The sequence below is a fragment of the Triticum aestivum genome, chromosome 5D (genome assembly GCF_018294505.1).
Source record: "Triticum aestivum cultivar Chinese Spring chromosome 5D, IWGSC CS RefSeq v2.1, whole genome shotgun sequence".
NCBI lineage: Eukaryota > Viridiplantae > Streptophyta > Magnoliopsida > Poales > Poaceae > Triticum > Triticum aestivum.
The window spans coordinates 541,478,203-541,500,027 of record NC_057808.1 but is presented as its reverse complement, the minus strand read 5'-3'; the positions used below and the strand labels follow the sequence as shown (position 1 = coordinate 541,500,027).

At 50.3% G+C, this 21,825-nt stretch overlaps 1 protein-coding gene across 2 annotated transcripts; it reads left to right on the top strand.

Moving 5' to 3' along the window:
- Positions 1–13,287: 13,287 nt before the first annotated feature.
- LOC123123645 (uncharacterized) lies at positions 13,288–21,601 on the top strand. Of its 2 annotated transcripts, none has more exons than XM_044544196.1 (12): positions 13,288–14,401; positions 15,391–15,526; positions 16,416–16,634; positions 16,733–16,956; positions 17,430–17,504; positions 17,877–17,948; positions 19,186–19,265; positions 19,394–19,469; positions 19,554–19,795; positions 19,911–20,712; positions 20,812–21,040; positions 21,119–21,601. In XM_044544196.1, exons 1-12 carry the CDS (start codon positions 13,469–13,471, stop codon positions 21,136–21,138), a joined length of 3,108 nt encoding a protein of 1,035 aa, XP_044400131.1. In that variant the 5' UTR covers positions 13,288–13,468; the 3' UTR covers positions 21,139–21,601. The 2 variants fall into 2 exon arrangements, with proteins under 2 accessions (XP_044400131.1, XP_044400129.1); XM_044544194.1 differs by having other exon boundaries at positions 19,391–19,469.
- Positions 21,602–21,825: the final 224 nt, after the last annotated feature.

Here is a 21,825-nt window from a genome sequence, read left to right as displayed (position 1 = left end):
CTCTAGGAGCCCTCCCAAAGCTCAATGCCGGCCTGCTCCAGTCGCTCATCTGGTCGAGTCGAGGAGGCCTTCATGGCACACGAGCTCGACGCGGCGGAGCAGCTCTTCCTCCATTAGTGGGAGCAACACATCATTGGACACCACGGGCACCCGTCCCGTTGCCGCCGGACTTCTCTTGTTAGGGAACCAGTAGTAGGCACTCTCGATCTACTATTATCTCGCACTGACTCAGGATTCAAGTTTCGGTTACACTTAGGCACAGAGAGAGGAGCGACAGGTAGGAGAAGTAGGAAACCGCCGTCCGTGCCGTGATCCTACGCGGATGATCTGTTTGTTGTCTCTCTCCCAGATACTTGTAGCAGGCAGCGCCAATATCGCAACCTCAAGTAGGGTGACCTCTCCGTTGACGAGTACGCGCGCCGTATGAAGCTTCTCACTGCTGGCCTCGCCGACATCGACCACGTCATCACCGAGGTCGACCTCACGACGCAATTCCTGCACGGTCTCGACTAGCGTCTCGACATCATCCGCGTAGTCTTGGGTGACACCGTCCCCTTGCCGCCATTCGAGATTGTCTTTTCGTGAGTGAAGCTTGCCGAGGAGAACCTCGCCCTGCGCGCCTCCGATGCCAGCGCCATGGTCCTCGCCGTCCACCAACACCGGCAGCCCTGGACCTCGTCAAGATGATTGCGTGGATCACCCACCTGCGCGTGGGCTAGATCGTAGTCCAGGTCAGTCGACCGGACGCGGCGGCAACTCGCGTCAGGGTGATGGTGGTGAACTGGTGATCGCGGTCGCAGCTGCGGCCGCAGACGCGGGCGTCGACGTGGTAACCAGGGCGGCCGCGTCAACAACCCGCCGTTCAACCCCTACCTCAGGTTCTTCGCTCCATATGGCATGGCCATCCCGCGGCTCCGACCTGGCGCGCTAGACTCCTCCAAACTCCGCCGGTGTTCTTGGTCCACGCCCGGGCTAGCATGCCCATGCCTATCCCATGCAGCACTCGGGCTACCCAGCGCCGGCGCCATACCAGCAACCCTCGTGGGATCACCTTGCCATGCTCCATGCCGCCTACAGTGCACAAGGGTTTCCCACCAATGGTTCCTCCTCCCACGAATGGTACCTCGACAGCGGCGCCTCCAACCACGTGACCAGCAACCCTGGTAACCTTACCGTCTCGCATTCTTCATTAAAGTACAATTTATCTAGCATTGTAGTAGGCAATGGCAGCCACCTTCCTATTCATGCCACTGGATCCACCACTTTTTCACCCTCTAATTTTCATTTACGTGATGTTCTTTTCCCCCATGTCACCACTACCACTAGTCTCATTTCCATTCGTCAATTTACCAAAGACAATTATTATTCAATTGAGTTTTACCGTTTGGTTTTCTTGTGAGGGATCTTCGCATTCGGAAAGTCATTCTGATCTCCACTAGCTCCGGCGACCTCTACTCTTTTTTCGGCAATAACAAGGCTTGGCGCACCGCCTTCACCACTGCCTTCTTCGATGGCGATGTGTGGCACCGGAGACTTGGCCACCCTAGTGCTCAATCTTCTACTTCCATAGCCCATGATTTTCTTATTCCATGTAATAAACCTCACATGTTGTGTGATGCGTGTCAAATTGGACGCCAACCCTGTCTCACTTTTACTTCAGGCGACCACTAGGCGCTGGCGCACCGGCCGAATGTTTCGACCGGTCTGCCCCCAGCCGCCCCATACATATGTCCACAACCGCCCGATTGAATCCTGATACGTCTTCTTCCTTTCCCTCGCTCACCATAGCTTCGTGCAGGAAACAAAAAAGAGCGCCCGTCCCCTCGCATGGGGCAAGGCCGCGCCCCCCGCCCCTCCTGTTGACAGATCGGAGTTCCCCGCCGGCTTGCCTCGCGGTCGATGCTCGCCGCTGTTGTGCAGCACGCCGCCCCCTCTTCCCCTACCGTTGACACTACCGTCCCGCGCGCCCCTCGCCAGTGCTGCCCACCCTCCCTCCCTCCCTCCCCTCCCTGCCCCTCACCCTCTCGTCCCCATCAATGGCGCCGCCGCCATGGCTCGCCGTGGTAGCAAAAATAGAGGAGCGAACCAAAAAACGCTTGTAGTACCAAAAAATGGAGCTGATTCCAGCAAATGAAAACGCCAGTGGTAGCAAAAATGCAACAATTTAGCGCTGATCCCAGCAAAATACAGAAATTGTGTAGTAGCAAAAGATAAACATAGTTCCAGCAAAAACCATTGCCGATTGTAACAAACCAAAAAGACGGTGCCAGCAAAATCAACTAGAAAAACATACCGTCCTTGCCGGCGGTCTCGATGAAACATCTCCCCAATCCAACAAAAAATCTCGCTGGTTGTAGCAAAACAAAAAAGCCGGTGCCAACAAAAACAAATAGACTGGTCGTCAGATTGCAAAAAATTATCTGAGCATCTGAGAAATTAGTAGCCGATGATGCCAAAAAAAAATGCCGATTGAAGCCTTTTCCATCACTGATTGAAGCTTTCCAAACCAACTATTGAAGCTTTTTCTCATGGATAAGCTTTTCCCTCCATGCTCGTTGAAGCCTTTTCAAGGGCCGGTTGAAGCTTTTCTTTACCATGATTGAAGCTTTTTTCCACTGGATGAAGCTTTTCCCCCATGCCGGTGGCAGCAATCATCGATGCCAGTTCCAGCTCTTGGTGACCGCGGTCCCAACATTTGCCAATGCCGGTTCCAGCACAAGCTGATTGCGGTTGGAACATCCATCGATGTCGGTCCAGCAGGTCATCGGCAGTTCGATAGCTGTAGCCCCAAGCTTGATTTTGCAGTTGTGGGATCTGCTACGAGCTCGAAGCAGCCGCAGTGGTTCACCCCTGGCAGCAGAAAAAATAGCCATAGGGATGGGATTCACTCGGGAGGAGAAAGATGCATCGGCAGGGATTTAGGGGGGGTTAGAGCACGCCCCCCGACGAGTGGGATCTGGTCTAGCTGGTTGGCTTTCAGCGGCATGGCGTTTGCCTTGGTCGCTCGTGGAGAGAGAAAGAGCTGGGAAGGAAGAAGAGCGTTGGAGGATGGATAAGGCCATGGATGTGTGGCTAGGAAATAATGTGTTGTACGTGTACGTGGGTCGGGACGCGTGGGCGAGTGATTTGGCGCAACAAGGATCGCTCGATCAAAACGGATCACATGCCCCACGCGCGACCGGCGGAAGACTCGGCCGGCGCGCCGGGTATAAACATTTCCCTTCACTTCATCTACTAGTCGCACATTTGCTCCGTTTGATTTAGTGTATTGTGATTTACGCACCTCTCCGATTGTGAGCTTCTCCTGCTACCAATACTATTTAGTTGTACTTGATGACTACTCACACTAACACAAGATCAGTAATTCCATCGTTCAACTAACACAACTGCTGCTTCCATGCCATGCCGTGTCAGAAGTATCTACAATTTTCTCACATATCTTACAGTATTGCCTAAAGAGCACAGATCCATGGCAAAAATTAAGCAGTATTTTGCCCCCCTACTTGTGTTTATCTACTGATATTGTGGCCTGCTGATCGAACACAATAACACACGATATTGCCTTACGAACACAGAAATCCACGGCAATATTTATGGAGTGTTTTGCCTACTTATCTCTCTCTGATTGCCTATAAAAAAAACTCTACCAAATTGTTGTTGCCTACGTCCTGAAAACTATGCGGTGTGTTTAGAGGCTGATACAGTGTCTTTAGATTTTCACATCGCTAATAGCTAAACCTCCTCCGAGATCCTCTCGTGGAATCCAGCTACCCTGAATTTAAACCAAAACCTACGAACTGAAAATCCCCAAGGACACCAATTTGGTGCGCGTAGGCACCCCTTGTGTTCGATGCGCTCCTGGCTTCGGCGCGTCGCTTATCTTCGGCATAGTGCCCGTTGGCACTCATCACTAGGTGGCTTTTTACTTATTTCTCTTATATTTACTTGGGCATGATTGTGCTGTGGCCCTAACCGTCGCTTGTACGGTGATGTTCGGATTTGGATTGTCTGGATCGTTGCTTTATTTATAAAGTGGGGTGAAAGCCTATTTCAAGAGTAGGCACCCCTTGTGAAATTCATCTACCCCCGAAATGATTGGCTTGTGATCTACATCCACCACCGTCCACACACAACCCATGTTTATAACGACGACTCGTCACCCCACCACCCACGCGATGTGCGAGCCAAAAACGTCGGAGAAACTGACCTTGGGTCGTAGATACAGCAGGATCTCCCGTCTCCGGCCGTACGCCGCCTCGTGCAAACCACCAGCTCCCCCACTTCCTTCTCCTCCGTCATCTCCCGTCAAGCTGTGACCCAATCCCCATAAAATTGCTGGAATCCTCCCGCCTTGTGCTCGGTTCGCTGGTTCGTCACCTCTCTGCCACTTAACTCGTTGTCGGTCGCCAGGTGGAGAGGGAATGGGAAAGGGAACGGGGAGGGCTGGATAAAGGGATGGGGCGCCGAAAGGGAAGCAGCAAAAACCACTGTTGCCTGTCTGTTCCTTTGGTCGGTCCATCCCCACATGTCGCGATCTCAAGCGAGATGGACGGTTCCTGTGCGGCCACTCCAGCGCGCTTGATAGCGTGTGCGCCACCGAGCATTTGGGTAGTTTAAATATGGCGGCTGCTAGGCGTCATCCGGATGTAGAAAAAGCAAACAACATCCACCTCCTGGACCGTACGATTTGGGCATCCTTAGCCGTGCAGCACCAGCTTGAAGCACCGGCGGGCTCGCAGTAGGTGCCGCCGCCGCAGCACTGGCTCGCAGCATCGCCGGAGCAGCCCGAGCCGCCGTTGCAGCAAGACGTCGCAGCTGTTGAGCCGTCGTCGCAGTTGAGATGCTACCGCAGCACCGGCTCGCAGCACGGCAACGCCCATCGCAGCATCGGCTCACAGCATCACCTCACCGGTGTTGCTGCAGCGGCTCATCGCCGACCACCGCTGCAACTCCCCTCGTCGGACCACCTTCGCTTCCCCTGCCGTCGCTACTGACCTTGCAACATCTCGCTGTCGTGCTTCTTTGTACGTCGTTGCAGCATCTTCGGCTCACCGGAGTGCTGCTCGCATCTCGTTGCACGTACGATGGCGTCCTCACCACATCTCTGCCTTGAGCACGCATCGCACCACGGCGGCGTGCCAGCGTCCCTGCAGCTCCGCCTCGAAGAACGCATCGGGAGCAAGCCACTATCTCGCGCAGTGCGGCGGCGCTGTTTGCAGCACCGGTGGAGCCTTGCCGGTCCCCGTTGGATTACATCACCTGGTCATGGAGAGGACCGCGGAGCGCGCGTCTTGCCTATGAGCAGGAAAGAAGAGGATAAGGGAAAGGAGAGGTTGTCGTTAGGCGTAGGGAGGAGATAAGGGAAGGAAGAGAGGGGCACATGGGCGGGCCCCACGCGACGCGTGTCGCGCGGACGAGCCGGCTGCCGAACGAGCGGCGTGCATTCGGCTATAATCAAGCAGTTTCCTTAAATATACTACGACGACTTGACTTGTACTTCAAGTCTCACCCCACAATGTACTCTGTATGTATACCCCTACGAGGGTCAGATCAATAAAAACAATAAAAATAGTCACCCTATAATTTCTACATGGTATTAGAGCGGTTGTCCAATAAAGCCAATCCTAGAACCTTATACCACCCGATTGATCAAAGATGAGATTGGGAAGATTAATCTTCTTTCTCCGGGGGCGCGGCACCCGATCTGATCGATCAAAGATCGGATTGGTTCCATAGTTTAGATCATCAGTGTTGTATAGATTAGATCAATTCCCAAATTCGATCCGATGGATTAATTTCCATTTAGCCACGAAACAAATTTTAGGACCCTCGTATTCCGGTGAAAATCAGCTGAAGATTCGTCGGACGCGTATGACGGCGACGACGCTATACGGCGATCTCAACCATGCAGTCACGGAGGCAGCGCACAGCTGACGACCTCACGCGGGGGTCGCAGCGTCTCGTCTACATCGACAGCAAAGAAACATCTTGACGGCCTCGGCAATACGTGTACGGCACCACGGCTCCGACAGCATCTGCATCACGCCGGGACGCGCCAGCATGAAGTTGGTCGACCTGCGGCTACCAGGCCCAGCCGCAACGATGACGCGCATCCCCCGATCACGGGAGGGCGAGACCTCCGTGTCTTGATCTCCCGGTGAGCACAAAGCTCCACGCGCGGAAACTGCATCGCGAATTCCCGCAGTGCGAACCATCAGACGAGACGCGCGTACGCACGGATCGGAAGGGCGGCGCTACCCTACCTCGATCCGATCTACATCGACCACATCGGGACTGCGCTGCGTCGATCTCCAGCGCACGACGCGCCTTCGAACGATTCCAGGCTGCAGCTCCAAGCCTACGGCCGGGCACGGTGCAGGGATGAGGGATCCCCACGGGAGTGCAGCCGGCCTCCGCATACGTGCAGCATGCCTCGATACGGACGACACCGACACCAAGAGTTGCACGCGTCTACATCAACCAACTTCACCCACATCTGCATTGATAGACTCCATCCCTAAGAGCGTTTAGGGCCGGACCCCTTATACGACCGAAACGTTCGTTCGGTCAGTGTCTGGTTAAAAAATACCGACCCAACCAGACCTTTTATTTACTTCATAAGAGCATCTATAGCCAGACATTGCAAATCCGGCCCTTCAGATGTCTGCGGACGTGTATGCGGGCACGCCTTAAATTAGTCACTTTGCATCCGTCTTTCTCATATTTCATCCCCTAAATCCATACAAAACATGCAAAAGTAATCCTACGTATTACCCTACCTACTCTTCGTCGTCGGAGATGTCCATGACGACGGTGCCGGGCGCCGGCTGGACGGGCGGGTAGGAGGGCTCCGGCTCATCCTCCTCCTGGTCGACCTCATCCATGTAGGCGAACAACTCCGCCTCGTCCACGGCCTCTTGCGCCTCCATCTCCTGCCGGCGACAGCGTCTTGCCTCCGCAGCCGACTCCGACCGGAGGGAATGAAGGATGGCTTGCTGCTCCGCCTGCAGATCCCCGTCACTAGCGTCCCCCACATCTTTCTCCTCCGGCTCCTCCTCCTCCTCCGGATCCACTGCATCCGGAGGTAGCCCCGCGGCGATCCGGGCTTAGCGCCTTGCCCGGATCTGCTCAAGGAGCTCGAGCCGGCGCTCCGGCATCAGAAAGGGCTCGCTCCTCACCCGGCGGCGTGGGGGCATGGCTACTAGGTGGAGGGGTGGAGTGGAAAGTGGCGGCGTCGGCGGACAAGAGGAGGAAAATGTGGATGGATGATAGGGTTTCGGTGCCGACGGCCGACTTAAATAGCTGGGCAATGCACTATGCGGCCCGCCAGAGCTGCACCATGCGGCGCCACCGATCTAATGGAGGAGACGAGTTTCGGACCGCTGGGTTTGAGGGCTTTTCCGGCTAGGACCCTTTCGTCAATCTGACATGGCGGGCGCGCCCGGGTACGCTTATATTCGCCCCATATTTGGGCTAAATATGGGGGTGACAGTCAGCCCAAGCGTTTGAGGACCGTTTGAGGGGTCCGGTTATATATGCTCTAAACGGCACCCCTCAAATCCATCTCAAATCCGAGGACGATTTGAGGCTGCCCAGTCACGCCCGGCACCTGCTCCACGTCACAACGGTCCCAGCTGCAGTGACCCAAGGCTCCTTCGTCGCTCGTCTCGCCGCATGTGCTCGCCATCGTCCATGCCGCCCGCGGAGCTCGAGCAAAGGTCGAGGCTGCTCTCGTCAGTGTCTGGTTGCAGTCGTGCTGCCCACCATGTACACGCAGCCCTGTACGCAGCCGCCGCGTGCAGGCATGCTAACCGGCCGCCGCAACCGCGCGGGCGCCACGGGAGTGCTTGCCGCTGCTGCGCGGGTGTTAGAAAATAAGACACGGCGACGATGGAGACCAGTGCGTGTGCGCGCACTCGGCGTGCCGAGCCGGACGAGGGTGCGTGTCCGTGGTTGTGTTAGCGCGGCCGTAGCTAGCTATGCGTGTGCGTCGTGCGCGCGGTCAGCGTAGCTAGCTAGATATGCAGCGTGTGTGTGTAACGTGCATGCATGCATGGAGCTGTTGGGAGCCCCGCGTCGTACGCGGACGCGGACGGGCCGAGCGGATCAGCGTGCATGCGTGGGCGCTGCGTCACCTGGTGCATATGGACGAGACGATGCAGTCGTTGCGAGTTGTGCCCGGTTCGCGGCCGCAGCGTTCGTCGCCATCGCTCCAAGTTTGTGCTCTAGTTGAGTTTCTTTGTGCATATGGTTTTCGGGTTTGCGCCAACAGCGGGCGCCGCGGGCGTGCCGGACGCTGCAGCCGCGCGGGCGCCACGGGAGTGCTTGCCGCAGCCTCGCTGGCGTCGCGGGCAAGCTGGCTGCAGTCTCGCGGGCGTGTTGGCCGGCGGCCGCAGCCTCGCGGGCGTGCTGGCCGTTCGCCGCAGCCGCGCGTGCGCGCGTGTTGTGCCACACCGGGGCCGGAGCTCGCGCACCAACGTCTCGCATGGCCCGTTGCGTGCTCAGAGCTCGCTTGCATGCGCAGCCGGAGCCGCGCGCGTGCCCGGACCTCGAGCACTGGCCGCCGCACGCGTGCATGCCCGACGTGCTAGCCGTCGAGTGGGTGCCCGGCGTGCTAGCCGCCGCGTGCACAGCCGCGTTCATGCGCATCAGCAGCCGCATGCATGCACACTGAGGCGATCGCGTGCGTGCTTGCTTTGGCTGCTAGCCGCCTTGTGTGTGCCCGCGTGCGTGCGTACTGGCCGCCGCAGCCGCCGTGCTCATGCCCGTTTGATTGCGTACTAGCCGCGGCGCTGGCCTGCGTGCCGTTGGCTTCCGCGTGCCGCCTACTCGCCGATGAACATGCACACAACCTGTTCGATAAAATGTTGCATGCAGGGAGAGAGAAAGTGAGGCCTGAAAATGAGGGCTCCGGTTGTTTTGGAGAGAGAAAATGAGAGTCAAAACAGACGCGCCCGCGGGCTTTCGAGGGATCAAATTAGGTGGACGTGGTTATAGATGCTCTAAGGCGACTGTAGTACATCATGCCTCATCAGAAAGAGAAAAAAATCTTTGTCGCGCATGTCTATGAGAAGCGACTCCAACGTACAACTTACACGTCATCCACACATCGTCGCCGTGAGGGACGCCTTCAAGCGACATCATCGTCGACACGCCATTGCAACGTCACTTCATCGTCAAGGCCTTCATCAACATGGTCTTCACCAACATCTTCGTCGACACACTGACGCCGCCTCGTCCACAAAATGGACACCTAGCGTCCTCTGATGGACCTTTCTACAAGACGCGACCTCGTCGACGGCATCGGCCGCGTCATCCACGATGGCACGACTGCATCGACATGGCGTCACTATAGTGACAACCCCTAACATGGCCACACGGTTCTGGCAAAACCGATGTGTGCTCAATGGGTTTCCTCTGGTCCTGGCAAAACTGGTGGACTCATCGCCGACGGCACCCTCTGACATTCGCAAGGTGCATCGTCCACGACTGCAGCTCTGTCATCTACAACATAGCGCTTTGTTTTTGCGCCTTCGGCTTTGTGCGGCTTCGTCATCCACGACGACTACATCATCGACCACGACAACCTCGACCATGACTACATCATGATTGGCTACATTGACATTGACATACAGGGCCAGGTCTACCGTTACTCATTAACAACAACTCCAGTCAACAACGTCCGCGTCGTCACTAGCATCCACGCCACCCCCGCCGTGACTGCGGGAGGGAATAGAGGAGATACAAGGAAGGCACCAGAAGGGGATGCAGTCACCGCACCTAGGTGCCAACCATCAGAGACACAATGATGATGGCGAAGCGAAGAGCACGACGGAGGCGCATGACTAAGAATTTAGTCTCAATCGTCCGCTTCACTCTCGCTACGACTGAGGGGGAATAGTAGAAGTATAACTGTGTAGAGATAAGGAGCAGAGATAGGATAGTTTAAATATACTATAACTTGACTTGTATTCCAAGTCTCACCCCATGATGTACTCTATATATACCCCTACGAGGGTCGGATCAATAAAAACAACAGAAATAGTCATCCAACAATTTCCACAGCTCCCAACACCCGCGTTCTGGGCCCTTACCCCGGTCCTGCTTCCTTTCAGGTGTATGCCGCTTACGGTCCCAGTACACCAACAACGGCTCCATGATGCCGGAGGCCAACATCAACTGCAGCTTGATCCAGCTCTCCTCAACGCCCTTCAGAACATGCAGCTTACCGGAAATCAAGAGTGGTACATGGATTCTGGAGCATCCTCTCACATGGCATTCGATCACGGTATTCTTTCCTCCTCCCAAGCCTCCTCTACTCACACCGTCCCCGTTGGTAACGATGCATCTCTTCCGATCTCGCACATCACTACCTTCTCTTTCCAAACCTTTATATCTTAACAATGTTCTTGTTATTCCACACATCATAAAAAACCTTCTTTCTCCTCACAAACTTACCACTGATAATCTTGTTTCGATATAATTTAAGCCTTGGTGATATTCCATGAAGGCACTTCCCACCAAGATCGAGATTCTTCGATGCAATAGCCCTGGTATACTCTACAACGTTTGCCGCCCCACACCGGCCGAAGCACACCTCATCATCATCGCCCTCGACCTTTGGCATCGACGACTTGGACATCCTGACCACACTATGAAGCCTCTTCAGAGTTCTCAGCTTATCTCCTACAATACAGTTGTGCCATCCCTTTGTCATGCTTGTCAACTTGGGTGGCATCTTAGATTGCCGTTTTATTATTTTGTTTCTTCCACTAGCAAACCTAAAAACCCTAAACTAGCTTGTAATGGACGGTGACCTCGTACGCCAAGCCAGGCTAGCCGACATCACCTCCATCGCCGTTCGTGCCATCACCGTCGTCGTTGTCATCGAAGTAGTCCTTCCAACAAAGGTAGGGCGCGGGGGTGGCGATGCCAGCTCCTCCTTCACGTGGTATTGCGGGTGCCGATGTCGGCTCCGCCTTGACGCGGGCTAGCAGCGATGTGGGCGGTATCGGACCATGGTTCCGGAGCGATCACTCGATCATGGGCTCCATCTGCCACTGGAACTCATTGCCGGTGACCGCCACCTCTGCAAGGAGGCGCATCTGCTGTGGTGGCTTCTGCTCCTTGCCGCCGGAGGAGATGAGGATCTCCTCCTTCTCAGAGGAGCCGACAGTCGTGGATCTCGGGGGCCCCGGAGAACGATGGCGGCAACACTAAGATCCGAAACAAGATCCGGAGCCGCCACTGCATGCCTGCGCAGAGAACCATGACTTCGGCATGGTGTGGACACGGTGGTCTGGATGACACCGGAGTGGAGAGGATCGGAGAGGCTGGGAGTGGAGAGGAAGAGGAGTGGTTCGGTTCGGCACGGACGGCGTCGGTGCCCTACTTAAATAGGTGTGACCAGGCGAACAGATGGGAATCCGACTTCAATGCGGCACAACGACCGGAGTAGGCTTCTCAGTCACTGCCCCAGCGTTGGACTGGAGTCACACGCTCTCTAGCCGCGTCGCTCTGGCTGGCATCAATATTATTGAGTCAAGTCTGCTTTGGAGCGACGCTGACCGACATGAACGCACGACAACTGTTTCGCGCGAAGATATTTTCTGCGTGGGATCGGTGTGTCTGACGTGTATGTGGTAGTGGGCCGGAAGCCCACAAAGCCCCTTTGATTTACTGAAAAATGGACAACTGGACTGGTCGACGGACCAATGGGGTGCTGTGTTGGATGACAAACTGTGTCTGAATCGCTCGGGCCAGATGATTGCAGGCGGTTTTATGGTCCGCGTTGGAGATGCCTTAAGCTTTGTTCGTGATGGAGTGGCCAGTTTGAAAACCGTCTCGCGTGTGAAGTCTATTAACTAGATGGGCATGTGTATAAATTGCACTTGACACCAACAAGATGGAGGATAGATGAAACAACTTCAAGGCTAAGCTCTAATCTGAACTGGAGTTATCACACGTACTTGTTAAATGTCGTAAGACTCAGAACAAAGTGTGTTACAAATCAAGATTGATCTTATGAAGGAAACGTTGAAATAATGAGCTACAACTAGGTAGTATAATATTTCGTAGGGCCTCTTTGGTTCACATGAAAAATGTAGGAATATGAAATTTTCCTATGATGATAGTGCTATTCACGCCTTTGGTTCAAAGAATTAATGGGGAAAAGGAAAATAGAGGGAATTTTCCTATTCCTATAATGGTATTATTCATGCATTTGATTCAAATAACTGAGGCAAAGAGAATTCGAGGGAATTTTCCTTTGATCTCAATTTCAAAGGAAAAGACATGAATTCTCACGTCAATTTGTTGCTCAACTTTAGTTTCCTATGCGTGAAGAATGAGATTAAGATCTTTAGTGGCATAATAAAATTCTAACAATATATTTTATGGGAGTTGACTTTATTTAACCATTTGTATTAGCATTATTGTGTAGCAAACACCTAGATTGACAAAACTTGTATGTTTACTAATCTTATGTTTTCCACATGCATTTTTATTTTATCTATGTGTTGTTACTATTTCTGCGTTTTCAAAATCCTGCGAACCGAACATCCCTTATTTGTTGGGATTGTGAACCGAACATTGCTTGATGATGGCTGTTAGGTGTCTGGCGTCGGGCCATCAACGGTTCAGTTGGTGGCTAGCGTCGGCGGACAGCGGTGCAGCGGGAGAGAAGGAGGACGTCGTCTCGGCCTATGGAGAAGTGGCGTCATCGTCGAGTCGCGTCGGTTGTTGGGTAGGATGAGGACCAGCGTCGGCGGAGTCACCACTCACCAGTAGTCCAATACATCGGGTGAGATGGAGACGATGGCAAGCGACCTAGCGTCGTCGTGGTGCAGATGCGGACTGTCGGCGAACCGCGGTGTCGACATGGGGTGGTGTGGCGACGGTGGTGGGGCGTGCCGGCGTGGGGTGGGATGACGGCGGGGGCAGCTATGCTAGGGCAGGGAGGCGACCATGTGCAGCGGGGGCGTGGTTTTGTTTGGGAGGGCGGGGAGGGGAATTTTGGGCTAGGCCTTCTCTCCCTGTGCGGGACTTTTACCGGGTTGGCTAGTTATTTCGGGCTATTCGGGTACAATGGTCTTTTACCCGAATTAAATTCGGGCGATATGGTGTTCGGGTTATGCGGGCTTTTTGGGTATCGGGTTTTATGCGCGGCGTGAATCTAATCGGACGGCTGGCTGGGGCCCGACCGGCCCAAACTTGGGCCGGCCGGCCGGCGCCTAGTAGTGGCCTTTTTGAAACCGGGCATCGCACCTTCTTTCTCATCCAGGCAGAACCTGAGCGAAACGCACTCACACCCCTCTCCGCCTCCGCCTCCGCCGCGCTAGGGTTTTGTCTCCACCTAACCACACTCACAGCCGCCTCCGCCTCCGCCGCATTTCGGCCGCGCTCTCGCCAAAATCGCCTCCCCGCATCACCTGTTCCTTCTTCCTCCCTGCTGCGCCCTCTCATCATCATGCTCTGCCTCGGGAGCGGCGGCGGAGACCGGAGCCAGGCGTACGGCGGCGGGCGGGGGGCGCCGACGGGAGGACGCCGAGGCGGGCGGAAGCGCACCGCCTTCGTGTGGCCGTCAGCATCACCGTGGCCTCACACGGGCGCGGACCAGCATGGGGTCGTCTTCCCCTGGCCCGCGCCGATTTGGCCGCCCCTGGCGCACCCCTGCGGGCCTGCTCCGGGCGCATTCCCCGCGTCCTCACCGGCCCGCCCACCCCCCGCTTCCGCTCCACCAACTCCGGTGCCGTCGTCCGCGACTATCGGTAAGGAGCTCGAGGAGAGACCGTTCCCCTTCGTCTTGCCTGCGGCGGAGAAGGCGCCCGCGGTCGCGCCGGTTTCCAGGAAGCAGCTCGCCCGACCTGCCCGTCTCGGGGCCGGGACCGTCGCGATGATCCGCCCGAATCGCAGGCGCCGGGCGGGAGGGCGCGGCGCGCCCACCGGCTTCCCTCCGGGCCCGTCGGCACCGCCATGGCCTCACGAGGGCGTGTACCAGCACGGCATCGTCTTACCCGGGACCGCCGCGACGATGCGCGCGAACCACCGGCGCCGGGCGAGAGGACGCGGAGGTGGCCGCGTGCCCACCGACTTCCTGTGGCCGCCTCCAGGCGAGTCGGCACCGCCGTGGACACACGAGGGCGCGTGCCAGCATGGTGTCGTCTTCACCGGGCCCGCGCTGACTCCGTCGGCCCGGGCGTACGCCTACGCGCCCTCTTCTACGCCCTCGCCAGCGGTCGCGTCGTCGCAGGCGGGCCTGCCCGCGGCGGAGAAGACGCCCAAGGTTGACACCGCGCTGGTCTCCAAGAAGGGCCCTGCCCACCTCTCGCGTCCCGGGGCCAGGAACGTCGGCGCGAACCGCTTGCTCATCAACGTCGGCTACAACATGTTACCCTGCTATGTAAGCTACCTCCCGAAACCATCACACCCATATCAGTGCATACTCTACTTGTATTGTTCAGGTCTGATGCTTCCTGGACCTGGAGAATTTCTTGCTATTAATTTCTGCCCGCTGCGCTCAATCATCTACTAGGACGACTGTGATACTGTTGTTTTAGCAATTTCTCCCGTTTTCCTTTCACTGCTTCGATGTTACCATGCGATCTGTTGTTTTGTCAGCGCGTTAATTTTGGGGTCTTCGATGATGGATCTCTCTAGTTATCATGTACAGTGGGAGTTTCGTTAGAGCGAAACGGAAAGCAGTAGACAATGGCATCATTTCCTTTTGGTTCGTGTGAATTAAGCGGTTTTGTTGCTGTTTGATTGGACAGTAGTGGTATTCGTCGGCGTACACACGATGTATTTTTTTTGTCGCAGCATTAATTTCATGCAATTTTATGGGGTGTCAAGTTTTGGAACTTGCTTGCTCCACAGCCTGGTGGCTACCAACTTAGGGAGGAGAGTAGCTTAGCTAGCTAGAAGCACATAAGTTTCCACGGCGTCACTGCTACGCTAGGAATTGGGAGCAACTGAGGTTTGGGATGCAGATTTTGAGCTACGAATTGGGTCAGCAGCTATGCTGCTGTCATCCTAACCGAGATTTAGAACAATGCTCAGCTTAGTTATCTTTGTACCTCCCACATTTCTTTGGAGAAGCTTGAGCTGTGATTTGGTCAATATCTGCTGCTCAAGTGCTAACCGGAAGAAATGGATGTGGGTCAATGATTTTAGATGTGCAATGAGTAGCAGCTTTGAGAATCTAGTCACAACTACCTACGGCAGGAAATAGTATGGTTTGATTATTAGAAAGTTGAGCCACACGTCGCAAAGTATATCTACTCCATCATGGTTCTTGTTAGCATTTCAAATACTGTACTTGCAGAACTTACATCTCAATATTGGGTGAATAGACTGATCTAAAGCAATGCATTCAATCAAAAACATTTTCAGGCCCCATGGCCCAAGATCACTCAAGCAGATGTCAGGAAATATATGATTGTGTTTATTAAGGTCGACAGAGATGGAGATGGGAAGATTACTCCTGAAGAGGCAAGGAATTTGTTTTTAAGTTGGCGGTTGCCAAGAGGTAGTGATTCTCTCTTCCATGTATACTTACCATATTTCCTTCCAGATACTGTGAATGATGGCCAGCATGCTCTTTTTGTGTGCCTGTGAACTTGGTAGATTACAGTAATTTAAGCAAATAACTAGGTGGTAGTTATATGCAGGGTGTAACATGCAAAAAAGTAAATCTGTTTATGTAAGTTCAAATTCAAATTTTAGTTCGAAAAGGCATCCTGCTTTTGCAGTTATTGCTCTTTACTTTTTTTGGCCATGAAAATTGCCTTTTAGATGACTAGTTATTTTGTTACATTTTTCATTAGTTTGTCTGCATTCCAAATTCAGTGGCTGCTGGTGCCATGCTACTGGGGGTCATGTTACTGCTCGTTATCATTAGACCTCTTTTTGCATGTACCTATACCTACAAATATGCATTTATTTTATTAACTTGCTCAGTTATTTTCTTTTGCTAGATGCAATTTGAATTGACATATTTGATCATGTTTTATCCTGTCATCAGTATCCTATTGTTTCTCGATAGTCAAAGATGCGTTCTTATGTTTGCCTGCGATTGTATTATTGGAGTTTAGTGCCTCAGAGGGCTACCACAATCTTGTACTCCCTCCGTCCCAAAATAAGTGACTCAACTTTGTACTAACTTTGTACTAGAGCTAGTATATACTATATACAAAGTTGAGTCACTTATTTTGGGACGGAGGGAGTATATTGTTAGTTATTTCTATTTGCTACGTTTGGTACGGTTGATGAACAAACTGCATCAGATAAATACTGTCTGTGTTTGTTAGCTTGTTTTCCCACTGAAATTTACCTCTGATGCCCAATTCTCTCTGGACAGTGGTTCTTTTTGTTCCCTGCCAATAAGTTTCTAAAATTCTGCCCCTCTCCACTTATAGAGATCTTAAGGAAGGTGTGGGATTTATCCGACCAGGATAAGGATGGGATGCTGTCCTTCAAGGAATTTTGTTTTGCTGTGTACTTAATGGAGAGGTTCCGAGAGCAGCGACCACTTCCTGATGTATTACCAGATGGTATTTGGGCGGAGGGAATTTCACTACCCTCTACTGGCCAGTTTGCAGAAAACCCTAGTGGCCTGGCTCCCCATCCAAGTGCTGGTATTTATCTAAGGAAGCTGTTCTGTTCATTCTTTTGAGCACTAACTAATGAGAAAACCCCTTGTCACTGATCTGGTTTTGTTGCATACTTTCTGTAGGGGTTACAAGTAGAGCAATGCAAGGACCACATCCTGGAATGCCTCCTTCATCTGTGAAGCAACAACATCGAAGGCCTCTTCATTTTGATGATGATACTATGCAAACTGAACCACAAAAACCTAAGGTCCCAGCATTGGAGAAACATTTGGTTGGCCAGCTTAGCAAAGAGGAAGGAAATGCACTTGAAGCGAAGTTCAAGGAAGCTTCAGATGCCGATAAAAAGGTATTTACTCATCATGCTTAAATGCTTAATTAATGAAAATATTTTTGGATTTTTCACATTTAAAGTACTAGAAAAACAAAAGTAAATCCAAATTTATTCTGATTTGGCTCTCAGCAACTCGGTTCTTGTTCAATATTTTACATTCCATAGTTCACGAGAAATTAAACTTCTGTAGCATAGGGAGCATCTTTTTTCTCGAACAGCTCAAGCATCACATACTTTTTGAATCTTAATAACTAAGATGTTTAAACCAGAATATATATATATATTGAAGACTATAGTAATTAAATCATGTTCGGGTAAGTGTTTCACAGGTTCAAATTCATATTCTCATAGAATCATGGAAATGGTGATGCCATTAGATTTCTAGCTAAATTATCGCGGGGCAAAAATGCAATGTGGATTTGGAACATCATACATGCATTTAGGCTGTCCTGATGTGTAACATGAGCATGTTTTAAATCTTTATCAAGGTTCAAGAGTTGGAAAAGGAAATACTGGATTCCTGGGATAAGACTGATTACCATCGCACCAAGATGCAGGAGCTTGTAAGTACTCTATAGCAATATGCCAATATGCCTTGCTATGTAAATGCAAACATATATTCTGAGTGCAAGAATTAGGTCCATCTATATTGAGAAGCATAACTATTTGTATGTTTAGGAATCTTAGCGAGGTCTTCGTTGATTCAATTCTACTTGCATTTCTCAGTCTACTCGTTTAGCTGTTGGTACAACATTTCCATTAAATGATGTGATGTTTTACAACTATAAGCTGCAGCGTACTGTTCTATACCAATTGGACATATTTATCTCTATCATTTAGCTATAATACTTGACACCTAATATCAGCCATTCATATTTGCAAGTTGTATGTGTTCATGTGATTATGTCTGACTTGATTTCTTTATTTTGCCCTAGATTCTCTACAAGAGTAGGTGTGATAACAGGTTTAATGAAGTCTCAGAAAGTATGTCTGCTGATAAGCGTGAGGTAATGTTTTCTGTAATCTTTATTAAGAAAATGAGCTATGATATTCATTCTTCTGCCCTTTCGGGTAATTTCTGAAAGTGTGTACTGAAGCAAAAAGATAACTACAATGTTGTACTGTACTTCTGTACTGTTTTATATTGAGATGCATAACGTTGTACATATGCAAGCCTCCAGTTATTGCATGCTCTTGGAACAACTCAGGGTATCCAGTTTGTTGTTTTGGGGGAACTACACCTCCATGGAAGCAGTCTGCCTGTTTCATTGCAAAGACAATCATCTGACCTTTTTCTGTGGTTTCCTGACTTTCTCCGGCGATTCCACCGGGTTTTCGTTTCGTTTGCTTGCTTGTACGTGGCTTCCATTTTAATCAAAGCAGAAGGTACTTGTGCCAATGTCGTTTTTGTTGCCTGGTCAGTTTTGTTTGCAGCCCATGGACTCTGGCTTGTGCACCGTAGCTGTCTAGCTGCACGTTTCATTGGAGATTTTCTTGGCTCTCTCTGGAGTCTGGATGATGTCCGGAGTTAATTTGAACGTTTTGAGCTCGGTTTTCAGATGGATTTGAATGATCGATACATTGTGGGATTTCAATGAAGTGCGTTATGCCTAAAACTGATTCACTGCTCCCATGCTCGGGCAAAATGTATGCTTCGAGATTTTTGTACGAATGATTTCGATGCACAGTTTTTTTTAGAATTTAGAGTCTTTGTTCTGAAAGTTTTGATACACAGTGTTCTTTCCCGCATGGTTTTAAATGTGATTCAAGAACGCCCATTCCAAGTGAAGATTTTCCTGGAGTCGAAATCAAGATTGTATCTGTTTGCTATTTACTTGCTAAATTTGCATTCGAGCTTATCCAATAGTTGTTGATTCCGTTTATTTTTTAATATTTACTTTTGCTTTAGTGGTTTCTAGGATCTGGTTGTTTTCCATCATGCATTGACTGAATTCTTTGGAATGTTACTTCAACATGCACTTCTCTACGCTTTTGAATGGATCAGTGAAATGCTTGAGTAGCTAGGTTTGTTTCACTTTGCTACGCTTTTGAATGGATTATGGTGCAAATGCAGTGAATCGAAGTATTTGAGTATGTTTAACATAGCTGTACAATTCAGAGGGCCAATTGTCTTTTATCTGTGTACTGAATCTAGAACAAATTGTCAACCTTTGTTTCCATACACAAGGATGTTGAAATGTGTTGATTGCACTGAAATGTTATTTATCTTTGCTTTGGCTGTAGGTTTCTATTAACAGAGAATCAAAATCAAGGCCTGTAGACATGCAAGAGTTTCAGTCCATTACCAACAATCATTGCTATACGTAATCCTCTCTCTCTCTCTCTCTCTCTCTCTCTCTCTCTGTGAGTGTGTATATGTTCTGTATTGTGTTATAATTCTTAACATGGTTTAACTCTGATTCATATTAACTCCTGCAATTCCCAACAGCAGCCAGCCTGTTAGAGAGGTGTCAATGTCGTCATCCTCACCATCCTCTAGCAGGATGATTGGGATCTCAAAAATTCAGGTCGGTGTTGATTTACGTTTTCTGTTTGGTATGCATATTTTGATTAAAAGCACTTCACTCATATTACTATCAAATTACTTGAAGGTTATTGTATATATTGGCAACTTTAGCCCGTTCCCGATGCAATTTGAAGACAATTCTACAATTGAGCACATTGTGTGTGCAGCTTTTCAAAAACAAAATATCAACAAATTTGATGCAATCATCCGAGTGAATAGCCGCAATGCTTATCTTCAGGATACATTGTCTTATTTGAACATTAATAACGACAAAGAGTGTAGTCTCTATATCGGTCCTCGGCTACGGGGAGGTCAACCTCCTTCAAGGTAAGATATCGGTCCTCGGCCATGATGTTTCCTTTTGTGCTTGTGCTTGTGCTTGCGCGGTCTGTTTTTTTCTTCCTGCTTTGTTTCTATGCATTAAATAGATCTTTTACTGCAGCTCTAAATGCCCTGTCCCTCCAAGTACTGAGTTATTCATCAAATATTTATCAAGGCTTGGGGATGAACTATTCGACGTGGTACTTCTTCCATCAGATCCAGACATAGACTTTGTCGGTATGGTTCCATATTTTGTTTCTCTGGGATTACAAGGTATTGAGATAGCTAAAATGCTTTTTGAGCTTCTTGAAAGTTACCATGAGAGACAGAAGTGTGTTTCACGTTTCATCTTGGCAAACCTTGATTATGATAGTACCTCCAAAAAATTACTGTTTAGAGGCGGTGTACGAATAGTGGATTTTGATCACAATAACTACTGCGAGAATATGTTTGATGCTGGCACGGTTTTATCTGAAATATTCCGGTTCGATGAGTTGAAGCTCCTGGCCGGTTATTCTGGAATACGGATACCACCTGGGACTGCTAACAATAATGGCAAGATCCCCAAGCTTGTACAGCTTTTGATTCATGACCTGCAAACTGGAATAAGAGTATTCCCTGGTGCTGGCATGAGCAAGCGTGCAAGGGCTTATTTCCGCTGCCATGTCGGTGTGATGACCCCGGCTGCACGCCTAGCCTTTTGGTTAACATCGGAGTTACACTTTGAATATATGGGCGGTGAGCAAGTTCTGGATGGTTTTATCGGTGAACTCCGTGTACCTGATTGGTCAACATATGCAATCCGTTCACCTGCAATGATGACAGTATATCTTTGGCGGAATTACAACACCTCCTCCATGGGATGCCAATTGTCCTGTTCGCGTAATTTTTTAAGTCATGCTCGAGAAAATTTAGGTGCCCTGGTAATTACTGAACCAGAACTTGATTATATTATATAAATATGAAGTCTAACATTTGCTTTCTAACTGAATTTCTTCTTGCATCTTTATTTATTTATTCAGATGTCAGAAAAACAGGCTGAGGCGTACCTGAACATTGTGTTTGAGTGGCTGTTGTACTACCTGCTGTTGAAGTCCTCGTTTCCAGGAGCGGTGATCAATTGGAACAAACGTCCTCTACCCCCGGCACTGCCGCCGCCGCCGCCACCTTATCCTGTGCCTGCTGGTCCAGCTCCAAGGCAACTCAAGTTCTCCAACAACTTTACGTTTGACCAATTGATTGATACGAGTGGTATGTATAATGTGGTGCGTGCTCAATATGCTTAAGGTTTGGTGTCTAATGATGATTACGTTTTTGGTTTGTTTGTAGGATACTTGGGTGACTGTTAGGATTGATCCTCAGAAAATCTTCTTGGCATAGCTGTTACAGTTTGTTGTGTTCTTCTACCCAAGTGGATTGGATTCAAACTTGTCCAGACTTTGTTACACTTGTCCAGTTTGTTGTCTATCATCTTGTATCATGTAAACGGCCAAATGTTGCAGTCCTAAACAAACTTTGTAATATAAACTTGAATAACCGGAGCCTTATCTTGTGCGTTCAACAGTGTATACAGTTGTGGTAAGTCTGATGATCTCTAGGAGTAACTGATTCTGGTAATTAATTGAGCTATTGCTTGAATAACTGGAACCTGCGTCTTGGTTGCTCTAGCAGAGTGCTATTACTTGCCTTTTCTGAAAGGACTATGTGAACTTTGTAATAAAACGTTGGGAGTATATTGTACGTGCTATTACTTGCCTTTTCTGAAAGGACTATGTGAACTTTTTAATAAAACGTTGGGAGTATATTGTAGTATTTTCCTATTTCTTGCCTTTTCTGAAAGAGGTATGCAATTTTTCTGGTTATGTAGCCATAAATTTGTAAAGTGTCAGTTTTTTTTATGTTTTTATTAACACCTCTAATTTTCAAAAAAAAATCAGAGATTACTCACAGAAGTTTCTGTTGATTTCAAAATAATAATTATATTGTAGTCAAATAAATTACAGAAATTTGGTTTCTTAAGATTTGAGGTCCCATTT